At 42.0% G+C, this 19,267-nt stretch overlaps 1 protein-coding gene across 3 annotated transcripts in view; it reads left to right on the top strand.

The window, feature by feature from the left end:
- Hpse2 (heparanase 2 (inactive)) overlaps positions 1-19,267 on the top strand; it is a 598,898-nt gene that overhangs the window by 451,185 nt on the left and 128,446 nt on the right. For all 3 annotated transcript variants that reach the window (XM_038330395.1, XM_038330387.1, XM_038330379.1), the window contains one exon: positions 1,870-1,984. In XM_038330395.1, coding sequence (XP_038186323.1) covers positions 1,870-1,984 — 115 coding nt within the window. The remainder of the gene's footprint in view (positions 1-1,869; positions 1,985-19,267) is intronic.

Raw genomic sequence — 19,267 nt, 5'->3', positions numbered from 1 at the left:
AGTTTATGCAACAGTCCAGGCATGAGCAGTTTCTTGCCCAAATGGCTAACAAACTCCATAAGTAGCCTCTTCGATGCCCATCTTCCTCTTGAAGTAGATTGGTGCTGCCAGGAGCAGACATGTCTCATTGTCATGAAAAACCCTAAGTTATTAAAAACATTAAATGCCATATTCTGCAGTCTTTGAAAGATATGAAGAATGTCTATCTAACTGAAATATATCTCTACATATCTAGAAAATCTAATAACATGACTACAAGCTTAACTATTATCAATGATTATCCATTAACAACTTATATTTCCTAATTATACATTACAGTTTTTAAAATGAACTACAATCACAATAGCTTAATCAAGATCAGAAATACATATACATATAACAAAATTGACCTTAAAATCTATACCAATGCAAATTATTCATATCTATATCATCTCCCCCTTTAAATGTAAAAGAACATTTATAAGCAATATTTGGGAAAATGGGCGCAGTTTTTTCTCTCCAAACTGCTTTTTGCTGAATGGGGGCGCTGTTATTTAGGTCTTTTATGGTATAACCTGTCTGCTAGGTTTATCTCAGTCGGTAGAGCATGGGACTCTTAATCCCAGGGTCGTGGGTTCGAGCCCCACGTTGGGCGCCAATCTGTAGTGTGAAGCGGCGGGGCTGCGTTCCCGCCGCCCAGTTCCCAGCAACCAGCTAATCCGCCGCCGGCTAGCTTTACCCAAAATAATTACACGGAAACTTTATTCTTTTAAATACTGTCTGGCCCATTATCTGTAGCCTCTTATTAGTTAATTCTCACATCTTTCTTTAACCCATATTTAGTAATTTGGGTAGCACCACGAGTTGTGGCTTACCAGGAGAGATCTTAACCTGCGTCCATCTCGGAGAGGAGCAGCATGGAGACTCACCACGCGACTGCCTGAAGCGTCTCCCTCACTCTACTTCCTTGTTCCCACAATTCTGTTCTGTCTACTCCACCTACCTAATTTTCTGTTCTCTTAAAGGGCCAAGGCAGTTTTCTTTATTAATTAACCAATGAAAGAAACATAGACAGATAACTCTCCTCCATCAAAAGTGGTTTGTGCAACTTAGACCTGTAGAGAATGAAGTTTGGGGTAAGAGCAAATATGAGGCGAGATTTCAGCAGTGGCCATACAGAGAGAGAAACAAACTGGTGAATGAATTAAATGTGTCTGCAACAAAGCAGAGGCAGCAGGGAGTTCCGGAAGAACCTAGAAAGCAGGCTTTTGCATGTGGTGTAAACTCAGCATTTTGCATAGTCAAGGATAAGTGTGTGGTCAATGTAGGTATCACATATGAGGAGGTAACAGGTAATTCAGGCAATCTCTGAATCGTTTAGTGTTGTGTTGAGAAAAACACAATTACATTGACTGGGACAGAGATGCATGAGGGAACCAGATGACAAGGCTGTCGGCCTATGTAGGTTGGAATCCTGTTACAGAGTGAGGGGACCGAGGATGCAGGGTGCACCGTGAAATCCTGTGGTTGCATGTTTGTGGCCAGGGACGACACAGTAGGCTTATGAGTGGTCATAGCATTCATTTGTTAGTATTCCAGAAGTAAAATGTGTCATAAGCTATGATAACTTTATGACCATGAACAATTCATTTTATTCTCTCAGACTTCAGTTTCTTTTCCTATAAAATAAAGAGATTAGATTTGAAAATCTTTGCGATCTCTTACAGCTTCATGTCCAGCACCTAAAATTTTCTCTTTTAAAGCATCAAATAAAGATGGCGGTGCCTGGGGGAAGGGGTAGTGTTAGTTTGTGAGTTGTAGATATATTCAATTCTTGTAAAATGCCATTTTAAATGTGCTGATGTGGCTTTTTTTTCTTTTGCTTTTTAGATGGCTAAACACTTTAGGAATGCTGGCCAATCAGGGTATTGATGTTGTGATACGACACTCATTTTTTGACCATGGATATAACCATTTGGTGGACCAGAATTTTAACCCATTACCAGTAAGTAAGCTGGAGAAAGATTCCCAATTCATTTCCATATCATTTGGTTCTTTTGATCATGCCTTTTTTCCACACCAGGAGGATTTTTCTCCTTCTGTTATTGGCGGTCTCTTTCATAAATAAGACAGAACATTCTTGTCTTTGATTTCATGAACCATTCCATGGGCTTTGGCTTCACTTCCCCCACCACCCACACACACACACACACACCTACACAGACACACAGACACACACACATTTATTTGTGTATAATGTATAAATTCACTACTATTATTTTAGCAAACTTTGTACAATTGAGATTCCACATCTCCTTGTGGCCTGTTTGAACTCTGCTTGAGAGTGGATTTTTCCAGATTGTTTTCTTTTAACGCTAATAGGAGACATTAGTTAACGTCAGATGCAGCATGTTGAAAGCAGATGGGGGTGTTCTAAGATCAGATACAATAGGAGCCCATCTCTTAAGGCTAAAGTGCACTTGGAGTTAGATGTTGACCCCTAAGTGATGATGAGATTTGCCCCAAGGTGGAGTTCTGAGTGACCTGCTACATAATCATCAGAGAAATCTTAGCCCAGAAAAGCTGTCTTTTGTTTTGTTTTCAGAAATATCACACAGATGATTCTTTTGCATGGGTATCATATGCTATCATAGCATCACATGGTCCTGAAGGAAGGTCAGACTACTCTCCCCACACCTGTGGTTGCTTTTACAGATGCTTTATCTGCTTTATTTGATAAGGTCACTGAGGGTGAGACAGAGAAAGGGAATCCTGTGCCTTAAATTACTATTGCCGTGAGGGTCCTGAGAATAAAGCCAGCCTGAAACAATTGCTGCCGATTGCTACCCTTTACCTATTTCTACCCCACTGCTTCTACCTTCCAAAGCCCAAGTCAAGAGGCCTTCCGGTCCAGAACAAGGAATAGTGTGGCCCACAGGAGTACCGCGCCCAAGTCTCAAAACTGAAACCAGTTGGTACAGTTGTTTTTATTCACATAACAAGAATAAGTCTCAAAATATGTATGTGAGACTGAGGTAGGAAGGACTTGGGAGAGAGTTTTCCATTTAGAACCATGGATATTTGTTTTGTTTTCATATATCTGTGTAAATAAGCCAAAATAATTAGAAAACAACAGTCAAGGCATAAATTTTGAGCAAACATAGAGTATATCTTCTATTTGGGATAAATATTATTAAATATTTTTGAACAGCATGAGTTGGGAAGGAAGCAACAATGAATAAGTAAATAAATAATAGAATGTGATGAAGGCTCCTAGATGTATGTACAGGACAGGCTTTTCTGAGCATATGACATAGAAGTGAAGAGACAATTGGCGGTAAGAAGCCAAATCTGCAGACTTCACACAACTTTCTTCGTTTCATTTTGTTTTGTTTTTCAAAAAAGGGAAAGAAGAAATTTTATTTCTTTATTGTTTTAATGTTCTTTTATCTTAAGTTGAAAATAGATTTTTCTCACATACAACACAACCTGAACACAGTTTCCCCTCCTTCTACTCTTCCCAGGTTCCCAACCTTTCCTCTCCCCCAAATTCAATGCCTTCCTGTTTCCTCTTCAGAAGAGAACAGGCCTCCAAGAGACAACGGCAAAACATAACAAGTTAAGATACAATAAAACAAGCCAAAGGCCCTCACATGTGGGCTGGGCAAGGCACCCCAATAGGAGGACAAGAGTCCCAAATGCAGAAAAAAGAGTCAGAGATACACCTGTACCATCATGCAAAAACACCAAGCTAACAGCCATAATATATATGCAGAGGACCTGGTGCAGATCCATGCAGTTCTCATGCTTGGCTCTTTAGTCTCTGTGAGACTGTATGAGCCCTGCTTAGTTGATTCGGTGAACCATGTTCTCCTGGTGTCCTCCACCTCACTTTCTATGCAGAACAGAGGCTAACACAAACATTTCACGGTAGGAACTAAATTGGCATGTCTGCAGAAACACAAGATCACACGTGCCTGCGACATGGAAGGAAGGGGGAGACTTGACAGACATGAAGTAGGCAGGCGGCATCAGATTATCAATACGTTTGAACTTTTATCCTAGCAGTAAGGAAAATCACTGGTGAGCTTTAACCAGGGACGCCATGGTCACATTGCCACATTGCTTCAAGTACCGTTTTCAGCAAAGCAGATGATCTTCCCCAAGTCACAGGTGTAGGGTGCTCATTTGTGTTTCAGTAATATGCCACTCCGCCTTTTTCCTTCTTTCCTTCCTTCATTCAAATTTCATTCACTCATCTTTATCTTGTCCTGTTTGCTTACTGATACCTCTTGGAAGTCGATCTCTGTAGCAAACCAAAATGGCCAAGTCCCTGTGCAGTATGGTAAGAAATGGAAAATAGACATAGAAGATAATTGTCGTTTAATAAAACTGCTCTAAAGAAAGCCTACCGGGGTAAATATGACTATTAATTTTTCTGAAAAAAATATAAAAGAACCGAAGTTCTAGGAATAAGTCAATGTCCAAGGTCAGGGAAGTCATGGTCGCTGGGAATGCCAGGGCTTTTTAGCTTTAAATCCTATTTCCTCTTACTGTTCCACGTTATTTCCTATAGTGCTGACTCAGGGGTCCTTGTCATGGCCTGAGGCAAATTCTGCCTTGTCTTGAGTCTGGAGAGGAAAAGAGAAGGAGGCAAACTAAAGAAAAATGGGTGTTGGAAGGCCAGACAGGTTTCGGTTGCAGGGCTGGACAGCCTGGATATCTTATCACATTCTGTGTAACTGCCTACACCATGTCCATGTAGACATTAAAGACACAAACCTTCATAGATGTATTCTCCATAAGCAAGAATGATTGCCAGGCTTTCTTTAAAAGCATCACACAAAAGTCCTCCATTGATACCTGGTGGCCCCAGAGCTCACATAAGCCTTTAAGATGCTAAAACAAGTTCCATGAATGTAACACAAAGGCCTAAGTGAGCTGGGAAACTGCCTTTCTAGAAACATCGAGCTCTAATAAAGAAATCGTACATAAAAATACCCAAAAACTTAAAAGGGTAGCCAGCTTTTCTTTTCCTCTTTCTTCTGCACCTTATAAGTAGGAAACTTGGCAGCTGAGAGAATGTGTCCGATGTCTCCCCTGGAAAGAGTCTACCAGACCAGACCAGGGCATGGTCTGAAAGACACTACTGACTGACTGCTAAGACGGGCAACCAGCTAGACCTGAGGATCATATCGGCTGCCATGTCACAAAGCGGTGGAATTGACAAATAACATTGCCAATAAAAGCTTGTGGATTTTACACTGTGGTTACATCTCCAGCAGAGTTTGTTAAAAAGATTGGAGGATTAGTGAGCTGCACTTTACTTTGTCCCCCAGAAAAGTAAGTATTTTCTCTTCCAGTTCCTTCAAACCAAGCTTAGTATATTTCAGGAAAGAATCCTGTTAGCAAATTCTTTTCTCTTTCTGCTGGTGGTCTTGAGTAAATCCAGAAACCGTGAGCCCCTGTGCCTCAAGGCTTCTCGGGCCATGTCCCACCCCACCTCTCTCCCCTCCTAGTTAGCTTTGCCTCATACATTGCAACTTAGCTCCTGCCAGGCCATTCCTATAGTGCCAGTCAAAGGTAAGAGACAATATCAGACAGGGGGACACTTAAATGTGGTTTCTAGGAGTTAGGGTGAGGGAAAAACTGGTACAGAAGATTTTGGGGGGAGGGAGCTTTTATGAATGATACTTAATAGTGGGTACTTTATATGTTGATCCCAAAGCACAAGATGGACATTTTAGGTAAATCCTACTGCAAAATGTGGGCTTTGTGTGTCACTGATGGAAGGTGATGTAAAATGTAGAAGTACCACTCTGATGAGAGATACTGATAGCAGTAGAGACAGAAGGCATGAGCACATGACGCACGAGGGCATCTCTGTTCCTCTAATCAGTTTTCCACTGGACCTGAGGACTTCTCTCTTACAAAAGAAATGCTAAGAAGTAGGGTGAGGTGGATGAAGTCGGGAGGAGAAGAAGGGGGCAGATGAGAACGGGATCTGTGTCCCCCGCTCTGTTCAGGAAATCATTTTTCAGCCCCATTCCTTGTTTCGTTCTGGTTTTCCTGCTAGAAAGCCCCCTCCTGCTGCTCCTGAGAAAAGGAGAACATTTCAGCTCAACCCTGCTTTGTCATTCCCTCGCCCTCTCCCTGACAGTTCTGCCATTGGGAAAGAGGGAACATGTAAGTCTCCACAGCTAGGCACTCAGCATGGGCTCCCTTGGGAGTGGACAATGTTTGTGCAGAAGAGATCTGCACATTTGGTGGACAGAGTCCAGACCCCACCAGCCCTGGGCACATCTCCACAGAGAGGCTTGGAATTCAGCTTGTCGCTTTTTTTCAGAGTGTGATTTACAGAGCTTTCAGGAAAAGGAATGGGGAATTACCAGTCTGCATCTTCCTAACTCCCATGCTAGGACAGCAAAAGAAGTCTTCACACAGATGTAATTAAAAAACAAAAGAAAAGGATCTGAGCTCTGAACTCACCATTATGTGGATGCACAGATAAGACATGGTCCTCCATCTGCCGAGCCAGCACAGTGTGTTTGTAAGATTACAGACCAGTCCTGATTAGGACAGCTACAAAGAGCGGGATCGTGCTATCTTAACATTTCTGCTCTGGGCACAGTGGTGTAGCTGTGGCTGTCACCGCTCAGTTTTGCCTACCATCCTTCATAAGAAACAACAAATATTCAACAACCCTGTGTGTATCCACTGAGCACTCTGTGGGTGCACTATTTGGGAGCACAATCATCAGTCCTGGATTAGAGTACAACTCAGTAGACTATAGTGAAATTAAACCTATGGTTGCAGTCACCATAGCAATATATTCTGAGTTCAGAAGTTATTTAACTTTTGGAAAGAAGCTCTGCCTTTTACTATTGCCAGTCTGACTTACATGGTTAGCCTATCTATCACAAAATTCTAGAACAAGTTGTTAAATAACCTATCTTTTTTTCTCCCTTCAAGATGTCCCTTCGATATGGTACCCTTTATAGACAGCGTAGCTGAGATATGGGTACAGGATCAATTTAATGCCCCGGTTTGTTTTTTTTTTCAGGAGAAACACTGAATCACTAACCCATAGCCAGTGTTGCTGGATTTACTGAGACTTGAACCATCCAAATAGGAGACCTCACGTGGAGCAATAGAGCCTAGAGCCTAAAACTGTGACAGGATTTGTGGTCCTAGCTCTACCATCAGTTATGTGTGTGTCTGGGTTCTGGTTTCCCTTTGATTAAATTGAATTGAGGATGAAACTGCCTCCCCCTTATACCACCATATCCATTGTCAGTATACTTGAAAAAGTCATTTAAAGCATAAGATTTTGATTTTGCATTTACATGTAAGTATAGGAAATTAATAGATGGAGCTATATCTAGGGCAGGGAAATTACTGGCACCTTTTTTTCTTCTTTGTAGACCTTGTATTTGTAAAGGTGCTGTAATCAATAATTTTTTTTTTTTTTTTTTTTTTTTTTTTTTTTTTTTTTGTAGGTCAGCTTTTATTACGTTTTAGTCTCATATTTTCTACTTCATCTTAAAAATGAATGTTATGTGGTAAGTACAAATACATAAAGATGAATTCTCATGTTATCTTGAGAGAATGAGAATTAAAAATCACTGTTGAATAGATGTTTTGCCAACTAGTAGACACACACACATGCACACGCACACACAAACACATTTTCACAGCATACCATGCTAATAACATCCGTACCTTCTAAAATAAATGACTGTTCTGCTTAGATAATCTGTATTTCATGTTTAAGCTTTAATCTGAAATAATGAAGTTATATTATAATTTTGAACTTGCAAGTTTCTACACTTCTGGTCTCATGCATTTTATCTCACACTTATACATAATTGACTTATTAGAATTTTCATTTAGTGCCAGGGAATGTTCCCAGGACATTGTATTTGGCCCTGGACTTAATGATTTTTGTTTGTTTATTGTCTTGTTTTTTCAGTTAATGCTGAACATCCTCTACAGTCTTGGTGCTCCTTGAACTAACAATGCCTTCTGAATGGGCATGATGTATGTTTATGCCACCAAACCAAGTTGGACAAAGTATTTTGAAGAATTTAAAAACAAACTAACAAGCAAAAATTAAAATGCAATTAATATGCACACATTAATAGCTGTGACAACCACCTGTGATCTGGAGAGTGAAACCTAGAGACCTTTCTACCTAAAAGGCTGAAATGAGTTAAACAGTATTCAAATTAGCAATTCATCTATAGGAGAACTATTATAAAGGTTCTTTTGATTCAATTTTTATAGACTGCAGTGTCACATAAGGGACAAAGACAGAGAGAAGCCTCCTTTCATGGTGAGTTAGTAGCTCATATTATCTATACAAGTTGATATTTTGAAAAGTTTGAGATGTTCTAAATTGTACCATATTGGAAAGGATTGTAAGGATCAGTCATAAACTCACAAGAGTAGAATATACTTCAGGAATATACAGAGCTGGTGGGTGCTCACAAATCTGTGCTGCAACCAATCTCTAGGCTTATGAAGGACCTACCTTACCTACACCAAACTCACAGGCCTCTCCTATGCCACATCCAACCTCTCCTCCAAGCCAGATTTGAACTGGGAGACATCCTGTATTTCTGGCCCACTTCCACTGTCCACCTGATTTCAGCCTAAGCCATTCCTAACCTCTAGGCCAAACCCACTTGTCCATTACCTCTTCTACCCCAACATGCTCTTTCTGTATGACATTTAGAATGAACAAAAAGTCCACATGCCCAGATATCAGAGCAAAAATGCAAGCATAAAAAAATCAAGCCATCATCTTCTCCTAAAAGCTACCAGTCTTGTAGAAATGCATGCCAATGATAATTACTTATAGGAACTCTAGGACACAGATTTTAAATGGAGAATCATAAGCTTCATCAAAGGTTTCAAGGTGTTTAAAAAGATACAAAGGAACTCAGAGAAGCCCAAGATAACACAAATGTAAGACTGCTAAAAAGGACAAAGACAATTCAGTATGCTCAAGAATATTATAGGTATGTCTTGAGGTAGATTGATTCCCATTTTTTCTTTCAGGAATTGCCATATTAATTTCCATAGTGGCTGTACAAATTTTCATTCCCACTGGCAATGGAGGAGTGTTCCCCTTTCTCCACATCTTCACCAGCATGAGCTGCCAGTTGTATTTTTGATCTTAGCCCTCCTGACAGGTATAAGATACAATCTCAAAGTAGCTTTGATTTGCATTTCCCTGATGGCTAAGGATGTTGAACATTTCTTTGTTTATTGGTCATTTGAGATTCATCTAATGAAAATTCTCTTTTTAAATCTTTACCCCACGTTTTTTGAATTTTCCTTTTTAAATTGATTTTTATTGAGCTCTACATTTTTCTCTGCTCCCCTCCCTGCCTCTCCCCTTTCTCCTTCAAATCTTCCTCATGGTCCCCATACTCCTAATTTACTCAGGAAAACTCCTCTGTCCAGATTCTCTATAAAAACAACAGCAACAAAAACAGACAGCACTGGTTTCTATGCACTGTACAGAGCAATGGGTCTTTGTGACATTTTCAAACATGCCTGTACTTTGTTCAGATCTACCCTCCATTATTATCTTTGGACATTTCTCTGTTATTGGTCTACTTTAAACTTTCTCTCTGTCTCTCTGTCTCTCTGTCTCTATCTCTGTCTCTCTCTCTCTCTGTCTCTCTGTCTCTCTCTCTCTCTCTCTCTCTCTGTGTGTGTGTGTGTGTGTGTATTCAGGATTTTAATAGGATATTTTTTGAAAAAGATTTTGCATTAGAACCTAGTCCCTCATTCTTAATATTGTGATGAGAGGCTAATGCTTGGGAATATAAATGTGACTGTCCACACTCTCCATGAATCATTTCTTGTCTACTTCAATGCCATGCATGTCTATAATGATAATGTCTTGTAGACTGGGATACAAGTATTGAGGGAAGAAGCACAATTATTAGTGACTGATACTTTCTTTTTTTTTTTTTTTTTTTTTTATATATAATTTTATTATGTTAAATTTGTTTTTTTTTTCTTTTTTTTTTTCTTTTTTTTTTTCCTCATGGTTTATTTTTTTTATATTTAAAAATTTCCATCTCCTCCCCTCCTCCTCCCCCTTCCCTCCCCTCCTCCTCCCCCTTCCCTCCCCTCCTTCTCCCCCTTCCCTCCCCTCCCCTCCACCCATACCTCCCCTCCCTCCCTCTCAAGTCCAAGGAGCCATCAGGGTTCCCCACTCTATGCTAAGACCAAGGTCCTCCCAACTCCCACCAGGTCCAGGAAGGTGATCGGCCAAGCTGAGAAGGCTCCCACAGAGCCCGTCCATGCAGAAGAATCAGAGCCCAGAGCCATTGTCCTTTGCTTCTCAGTCAGCCCCCGCTGTTGGCCACATTCAGAAGGACGGGTTTGGTCGCATGATCCATCAGTCCCATTCCAACTGGAGTTGGTGATCTCCCATTAGTTCTGTCCCACCGTCTCCATGAGTGAACGCACCCCTCACGGTCCTGACTTTCTTTCTCATGTTCTCTCTCCTTCTGCTCCTCATCAGGACCTTGGGAGCTCAGTTCAGTGCTCCAATGTGGGGCTCTGTCATTTTCTTCATCTATCGTCAGGTGGAGGTTCTTCAAATACGTGGCACAATCAGTAGGAACTCTGTCAACAAATGATGCTGATGCTGAGATTCACCAATAGCCTGGTGCCTTCACAATGAACACGACTGGGGTGAACCTGACAATTCCAGTAGTTAAGACACTGGCAACTTGGTCGTGTGCACAGACTCCTGGGAAATTCAGCAACATTCTCAACCTTCCAATAGCCAAGTGAAATCTCGTTGGCTTCATTGCTTCTTCTTCTTTCCCCTCTCGTTCCTGACTTTCTCCCTCATGTTCTCGCTCCTTCTGCTCCTCATCAGGACCTTGGGAGCTCAGTCCAGTGCGCCAATGTGGGGCTCAGTCACCTTCCCCATCTGTCGCCAGATGGAGGTTCCCTCACGGTCCTGACTTTCTTTCTCATGTTCTCTCTCCTTCTGCTCCTCATCCGGACCTTGGGGGCTCAGTCCGGTGCTCCAATGTGGGGCTCTGTCATTTTCTTCATCTATCGTCAGATGGAGGTTCTATGGTGATATGCAAGAAATTCATCAGTATGGCTATAGGAACTGGCCTTTTCAGGCTCCCTCTCCTCAGCTGCCCAAGGAACTAGCTGGGGGCGTCTCCCTGGAAACCTGGGATCCCCTCTAGGGTCAAGTCTCTTGACAACCCTCAGGTAGCTCCTTAAATTAAGATATATGCTTCCCTGCTCCCATATCTACCCTTCCTATATCCCAAGCACCCCATTCCTCTGAGCTCCCCCCGTTCTCCCCTTCACACTTTTCTCTCCCCATCTTCCCTTGGCCCAGTCTTGCCCAACCCTCAAGTTCCCAATTTTGCCTGGCGATCGTGTCTACTTCCAATATCCAGGAGGATTACTATATCTTTTTTTGGGAGTTCACATTCTTATTATCTTCTCAAGGATCCCAAATTTATAGGCTCAATGTCCTTTAATTATGGCTAGAAACCGACTATGAGTGAGTACATCCCATGTTCATCTTTATGGGTCTGGGTTACCTCACTCAGAATAGTGTTTTCTATTTCCATCCATTTGCCTGCAAAATTCAAGATGTCATTGTTTTTTACCGCTGAGTAGTATTCTAGCATGTATATATTCCACAGTTTCTTCATCCATTCTTCCACTGAAGGGCATCTAGGTTGTTTCCAGGATCTGGCTATTACAAATAATGCTGCTATGAAGATAGATGAGCATATGCTTTTGTTGTATGATTGGGCATCTCTTGGGTAGATTCCCAAGAGTGGAATTGCTGGGTCCTGGGGTAGGTTGATCCCGAATTTCCTGAGAAACCGCCACACTGCTTTCCAAAGTGGTTGCACATGTTTGCATTCCCACCAGCAATGGATGAGTGTACCCCTTACCCCACAACCTCTCCAGCAAAGGTTATTATTGGTGTTTTGGATTTTAGCCAATCTGACAGGTGTAAGATGATATCTCAAAGTTGTTTTGATTTGCATTTCCCTGATAGCTAGGGAGGTTGAGCATGACCTTAAGTGTCTTTTGGCCATTCGAACTTCTTCTGTTGAGAATTCTCTGTTCAATTCAGCACCCCATTTTTTAATTGGGTTAATTGGCATTTTGCCGTCTAGTCTCTTGAGTTCCTTATATATTTTAGAGATCAGACCTTTGTCAGTTGCAGGGTTGGTGAAGATCTTTTCCCAGTCAGTAGGCTGCCTTTGTGTCTTAGTGACAATGTCCTTTGCTTTACAGAAGCTGCTCAACTTCAGGAGGTCCCATTTATTCAATGTTGCCCTTAAAGTCTGTGCAGCTGGGGTTATGCGTAGGAAACGGTTCCCTGTGCCCATTTGTTGTAGAGTACTTCCCACTTTCTCCTCTATCAAGCTCAATGTGTTCAAATTAATATTGAGGTCTTTAATCCATTTGGACTTGAGTTTTGTGCATGGTGATAGATATGGATCTACTTTCATTCTTCTACAGGTTGACATCCAGTTATGCCAGCACCATTTGTTGAAGATGCCCTCTTTCTTCCATTGTGTACTTTTGGCTCCTTTATCAAAAATCAGGTGTTCATAGGTTTGTGGTTTAAGATCCGGGTCTTCTATACGATTCCATTGGTCAACTTCTCTGTTTTTATGCCAATACCAAGCTGTTTTCAATACTGTAGCTTTGTAATAGAGTTTGAAGTCAGGGATGGTAATGCCTCCAGAAGAACCTTTATTGTATAAGATTTTTTTGGCTATCCTGGGTTTCTTGTTTTTCCATATAAAGTTGATTATTGTCCTCTCAATCTCTGTGAAGAATTTTAATGGGACCTTGATTGGGATTGCATTGAATCTATAGATTGCTTTTGGAAGAATTGCCATTTTTACTATGTTGATCCTCCCAATCCACGAGCAGGGGAGATCCTTCCATTTTCTGGTATCCTCTTCAATTTCTTTCTTCAAAGACTTAAAGTTCTTGTCAAATAAATCCTTCAGTTCCTTGGTTAGCGATACTCCCAGATATCTTATGCTATTTGTGGCTATTGTGAAAGGTGATACTTCTCTGATTTCCCTCTCTGCTTCCTTATCCTTTGTGTATAAAAGGGCGACTGATTTTTTGGAGTTGATCTTGTAACCTGCCACGTTACTGAAGGAGTTTATCAGCTGTAGGAGTTCTTTGGTGGAGTTTTTGGGGTCGCTTATGTATACTATCATATCATCTGCAAATAATGAAAGTTTAACTTCTTCCTTTCCAAATTGAATCCCCTTGATTCCCTTATGTTGTCTTATTGCTATTGCTAGAACTTCAAGCACTATATTGAAGAGATAAGGAGAGAGTGGACAGCCTTGTCGTGTTCCTGAATTTAGTGGGATAGCCTTGAGTTTCTCTCCATTTAATTTGATGTTAGCTGTCGGCTTGCTGTAAATAGCTTTTATTATATTTAGGAATGACCCTTGTATCCCTAATCTCTCCAAGACCTTTATCATAAAAGGGTGCTGAATTTTGTCAAATGCTTTTTCAGCATCTAATGAGATGACCATATGGTTTTTTTCCTTCAGTTTATTTATATGATGGATTACATTGATAGATTTTCGTATGTTGAACCAGCCCTGCATCTCTGGGATGAAGCCTACTTGATCGTAATGGATAATTTTTCTAATGTGTTCTTGGATTCGGTTTGCCAGTATTTTATTGAGAATTTTTGCATCAATGTTCATGAGTGAGATTGGCCTGTAATTCTCTTTCTTGGTTGAGTCTTTGTGTGGTTTAGGTATCAGGGTAACTGTAGCTTCATAGAAGGAATTTGGCAGTGACTCTTGCGTTTCTATATTATGAAATACCTTAAGGAGTATAGGTATTAGGTCTTCTTGGAAGTTCTGGTAGAATTCCGCATTGAAACCATCTGGTCCTGGGCTCTTTTTGGTAGGGAGGTTTCTGATAACAGTTTCTAATTCTTCGCGACTTACAGGACGATTTAGAGCATTTACCTGGTCCTGGTTTAACTTTGGTATATGGTATTTATCTAAAAAACTGTCCATTTCTTTTACATTTTCCAATTTTGTGGCATACAGGCTTTTGTAGTAAGATCTAATGATTCTCTGAATTTCCTCTGTGTCTGTGGTTATGTCCCCCTTTTCATTTCTGATCTTATTAATTTGCGTGTTCTCCCTCTGCTGTTTGATTAGTTTGGCTAAGGGTTTGTCAATCTTGTTGATTTTCTCCAAGAACCAGCTTCTTGTTTCATTGATTCTTTGGATTGTTTTCTGTGTTTCTATTTTGTTAATTTCTGCCCTCAATTTGATTATTTCCAGTCTTCTACTTCTCCTAGGTGAGTCTGCTTCTTTTTTTTCCAGAGCTTTCAGGTGTGCTGTTAAGTCACCAATGAGTGCTTTCTCCGTTTTCTTTAAGTGGGCACTTAGGGCTATGAACTTTCCTCTTAGCACTGCTTTCATTGTGTCCCATAGGTTTGAGTATGTTGTGTCTTTGTTTTCATTAAATTCAAGAAAGACTTTAATTTCTTTCTTTATTTCTTCCTTGACCCAGGTGTGGGTCAGTAGTTGACTGTTCAGTTTCCATGAGTTTGTGGGCTTTCTGGGGGTAGCATTGTTGTTGAATTCTAATTTTAATCCATGGTGATCCGATAAGACACAGGTGGTTACTAATATTTTTTTGTAACTGTGGAAGTTTGCTTTGTTACCAAGTATATGGTCAATTTTCGAAAAGGTTCCATGAGCCGCGGAGAAGAAGGTATATTCTTTCCTATTTGGGTGGAATGTTCTATAGATGTCTGTTAAGTCCATTTGGTTCATTACCTCCATTAAGTCTTTCAATTCTCTGTTAGGTTTCTGTCTGATTGACCTGTCCATTGGTGAGAGAGGAGTGTTGAAGTCTCCAACTATTAGTGTGTGTGGTTTGATGGCTGCCTTGAGTTCTAGAAGTGTTTCTTTTACATAAGTGGGAGCTTTTATATTAGGGGCATAGATATTCAGGATTGAGACTTCATTCTGATGGATTTTTCCTGTTATGAGTATAAAGTGTCCCTTTCCATCTCTTCTGATTGATTTTAGTTTGAAGTCAACTTTGTTGGAAATTAGTATGGCCACACCCGCTTGTTTCTTAGGGCCATTTGCTTGATAAACCTTTTCCCAACCCTTTACTCTGAGTAGGTGTCTGTCTTTGTGGTTGAGGTGTGTTTCTTGTAAACAGCAAAATGTTGGATTCTGTTTTCGTATCCAGTCTCTTAGCCTGTGCCTTTTTATAGGTGAATTGAGTCCATTGATATTAAGTGATATTAATGACCAGTGGTTGTTAACTTCAGTCATTTTTAGTAGTAGAGTTTGTGTGTTTCCCTTCTTCTAGTTGTGCTGGTGAAGGGTCGCTAGATGCCTGAGTTATTGTGGGCATTGTTGGACTCCTTGGTTTGTGATTTTCCTTCTATTACTTTCTGCAAGGCTGGATTTGTGGCTGCATATTGTTTAAATCTGTTTTTGTCCTGGAATATCTTGTTTTCTCCATCAATGGTGAATGCAAGCTTTGCTGGGTATAATAGTCTAGGCTTGCATCCATGTTCCCTTAGTGTCTGTAGCACATCTATCCAAGCTCTTCTGGCTTTCATGGTTTCCATTGAGAAATCAGGTGTAATTCTGATAGGTTTCCCTTTATATGTTACTTGACCTTTTTCCTTTGCAGCTCTTAATATCTGTTCTTTATTCTGTATGTTTTGTGTTTTGATTATTATATGGCGTGGGGATGCTTTCTTTTGATCCAGTCTATTTGGTGTTCTGTAGGCTTCTTGTACCTTCATAGGAACATCCTTCTTTAGGTTGGGGAAGTTTTCTTCTATAATTTTGTTGAATATGTTTTCTGGGCCTTTGAGTTGTAATTCTTCTCCTTCTTCTACCCCAATTATTCTTAGGTTTGGTCTTTTCATGGTGTCCCAGATTTCCTGAATGTTTTGTGTTAAGAATTTGTTAGATTTGTTTAATTCTTTAATCTGTGAGTTTATTTCCTCTATAGTATCTTCAGAGTCCGAGATTCTTTCTTCCATCTCTTGTATTCGGTTGGAAATACTTGTCTCTGAAGTTTCTGTTCGTTTACTCAGAGTTTCCATTTCCAGTCGTCCCTCAGATTGTGTTTTCTTCAGTACCTCCATTTCATTTATCAGGTCTTGTACTGTTTCCCTTACCTGTTTGATTGCTTTTTCTTGTTTTTCTTGTTTTTCTTGGGTATCTTTGAGCGATTTATTTATTTCGTCTACCTTTTTGTTTGTCATCTCCATTTCTTTATGGCAGTTTTTTACCTCCTGTTTAAGGTCCTCTACTATTTTCATAAAGTACTGTTTAAGGTCGGTTTCTTCTATATCTTCTGGGGTAGGGTGTTCAATTCTTGTTGTTTCGGGATGTCTGGCTTGTGGTGATGTCATATTGCCTCTCATGTTGTTGGAGGAGCTCCTGCATTGGCGTCTGCCCATCTCTTCCTTCAAAAGGAGCCCGGAGGCGTTTGGTGTCCTAGACCAATCTTTGCTGTGACTGAAACTGGTTGGATCTCCCCAGTGCCAGAGGAGGACCTATTCCTTGCGTCACAATCTGAAGAAGCCCGCACTCCCTTAAAGGAATCCTCAGACCTGCCTGGAGGCCAGAGTCTGACCCCTTTGGGTGGATGGCCTTAGAACAGGAGCAGGACACCTGAGAACACTAAGGAAAACTTGGGAGACACAGGGACCGGAGAACCTACACAAGCCTGCAGAGGGAAGTGGGGGTAGGGGGGTCTGTGCTCTCTTCCAGGGCAGGTTGCCCCAGGGTCCGCATTCACTCACCAGTTCAGATGGAATGTCAGGGCACAGGATCAGGGATTCCAGGCAGCCCAGGGTCGCAGCCCAGACAAAAGGGCCAAGGTGGGGGCAGGGCGGGATGGAATACCACACAGCGAACCCGGCAGCACAATCTGAAGGAGCCCGCACCCCTCCGCAGGAATCCTCAGACCTGCCTGGAGGCCAGAGTCTGACCCCTTTGGGTGGATGGCCTTAGAACAGGAGCAGGACACCTGAGAACACTAAGGAAAACTTGGGAGACACAGGGACCGGGGAACCTACACAAGCCTGCAGAGGGAAGTGGGGGTAGGAGGGTCTGTGCTCTCTTCCAGGGCAGGTGGCCCCAGGGTCCGCATTCACTCACCAGTTCAAATGGAATGTCAGGGCACAGGATCAGGGATCCCAGGCAGCCCAGGGTCGCAGCCCAGACAAAAGGGCCAAGGTGGGGGCAGGGCGGGATGGAATACCACACAGCGAACCCGGCAGCACAATCTGAAGGAGCCCGCACCCCTCCGCAGGAATCCTCAGACCTGCCTGGGGGCCAGAGTCTGACCCCTTTGGGTGGATGGCCTTAGAACAGGAGCAGGACACCTGAGAACACTAAGGAAAACTTGGGAGACACAGGGACCGGGGAACCTACACAAGCCTGCAGAGGGAAGTGGGGGTAGGAGGGTCTGTGCTCTCTTCCAGGGCAGGTTGCCCCAGGGTCCGCATTCACTCACCAGTTCAGATGGAATGTCAGGGCACAGGATCAGGGATCCCAGGCAGCCCAGGGTCGCAGCCCAGACAAAAGGGCCAAGGTGGGGGCAGGGCGGGATGGAATACCACACAGCGAACCCGGCAGCACAATCTGAAGGAGCCCGCACCCCTCCGCAGGAATCCTCAGACCTGCCTGGGGGCCAGAGTCTGACCCCTTTGGGTGGATGGCCTTAGAACAGGAGCAGGACACCTGAGAACACTAAGGAAAACTTGGGAGACACAGGGACCGGAGAACCTACACAAGCCTGCAGAGGGAAGTGGGGGTAGGGGGGTCTGTGCTCTCTTCCAGGGCAGGTTGCCCCAGGGTCCGCATTCACTCACCAGTTCAGATGGAATGTCAGGGCACAGGATCAGGGATTCCAGGCAGCCCAGGGTCGCAGCCCAGACAAAAGGGCCAAGGTGGGGGCAGGGCGGGATGGAATACCACACAGCGAACCCGGCAGCACAATCTGAAGGAGCCCGCACCCCTCCGCAGGAATCCTCAGACCTGCCTGGAGGCCAGAGTCTGACCCCTTTGGGTGGATGGCCTTAGAACCTGTAATCAATAATTTTTAAAAAATATGAAAAAGGAGATCTTTATTTTAAAAGGTTATGTATTAATTAAGGTCTTTAAGTAGTCAAGTAAATATAAAGCTTAGTGTTATATTGTTCCATTCATTCGTATGGATTTATTACAGTCATCATATTGCTGGATGTTAAACACTGTAGGCAGAATCTGCCTTCAAGGAGCTGACACAACAGGATACAGACAGATGATAGATAAGTTAATAGGGACTATGGCAAAAGTATTTTTTTATTGAGCTCTACATTTTTTTCTGCTCCCCTTCCTGCCTCTCCCCTCCCCCTTTCAACCCTCCCCCAAGGTCCCCATGTTCCCAATTTACTCAGGAGATCTTGTCTTTTTCTACTTTCTACTTCCTTTGTAGATTATATCTATGTAAGTCTCTCTTAGTGTCCTCATTGTTGTCTAAATTCTCTGGGATTGTGGTTTGTAGGCTGGCTTTCTTTGCTTTATGTTTAAAAACCACCTATGAGTGAGTACATGTGATAATTGTCTTTCTGTGCCTGGGTTACCTCACTCAGAATAATGTTTTCTAGTTCCATCCATTTTCTTGCAAATTTCCAGATGTCGTTATATTTTTCTGCTGTGTAGTACTCCATTGTGTAAATGTACCACATTTTTCTTATCCATTCTTCGATCAAGGGACATTTAGGTTGTTTCCAGGTTCTGGCTATAACAAACAAAGCTGCTGTGAACATAGCTGGGCACATGTCCTTGTGGCATGACTGAGCATCCTTTGGATATATACCCAAAAGTGGTATTTCTGGATCTTGAGGAAGGTTGTTTCCTAATTATCTGAGAAATAGCCACACTGACATCCAAAGGGGCTGTACCACCTTGCATTCCCACGAGCAATGCAAAAGTGTTCCCTTTTCCCCATAACCTCTCCAGCATAAATTGTCATCAGTGTTTTTGATCTTGGCCATTCTTACAGGTGTAAGATGGAATCTCAGAGTTGTTTTGATTTGCATTTCCCTGGTGACTAAGGATGTTGAACATTTCCTTAAGTGTCCTTCAGCCATTTTAGAGTTCTCTGTTGAGAGTTGTCTGTTTAGGTCTGAACTCCATTTTTTTATTGGATTATGTGTTCTTTTGGTGACCAATTTCTTGAG

This window comes from Arvicola amphibius, chromosome 1 (genome assembly GCF_903992535.2).
Source record: "Arvicola amphibius chromosome 1, mArvAmp1.2, whole genome shotgun sequence".
NCBI classification, from domain to species: Eukaryota; Metazoa; Chordata; class Mammalia; order Rodentia; family Cricetidae; genus Arvicola; species Arvicola amphibius.
Note: the sequence above shows the minus strand (reverse complement) of the source record. Positions and strands in the feature narration are given on the sequence as shown.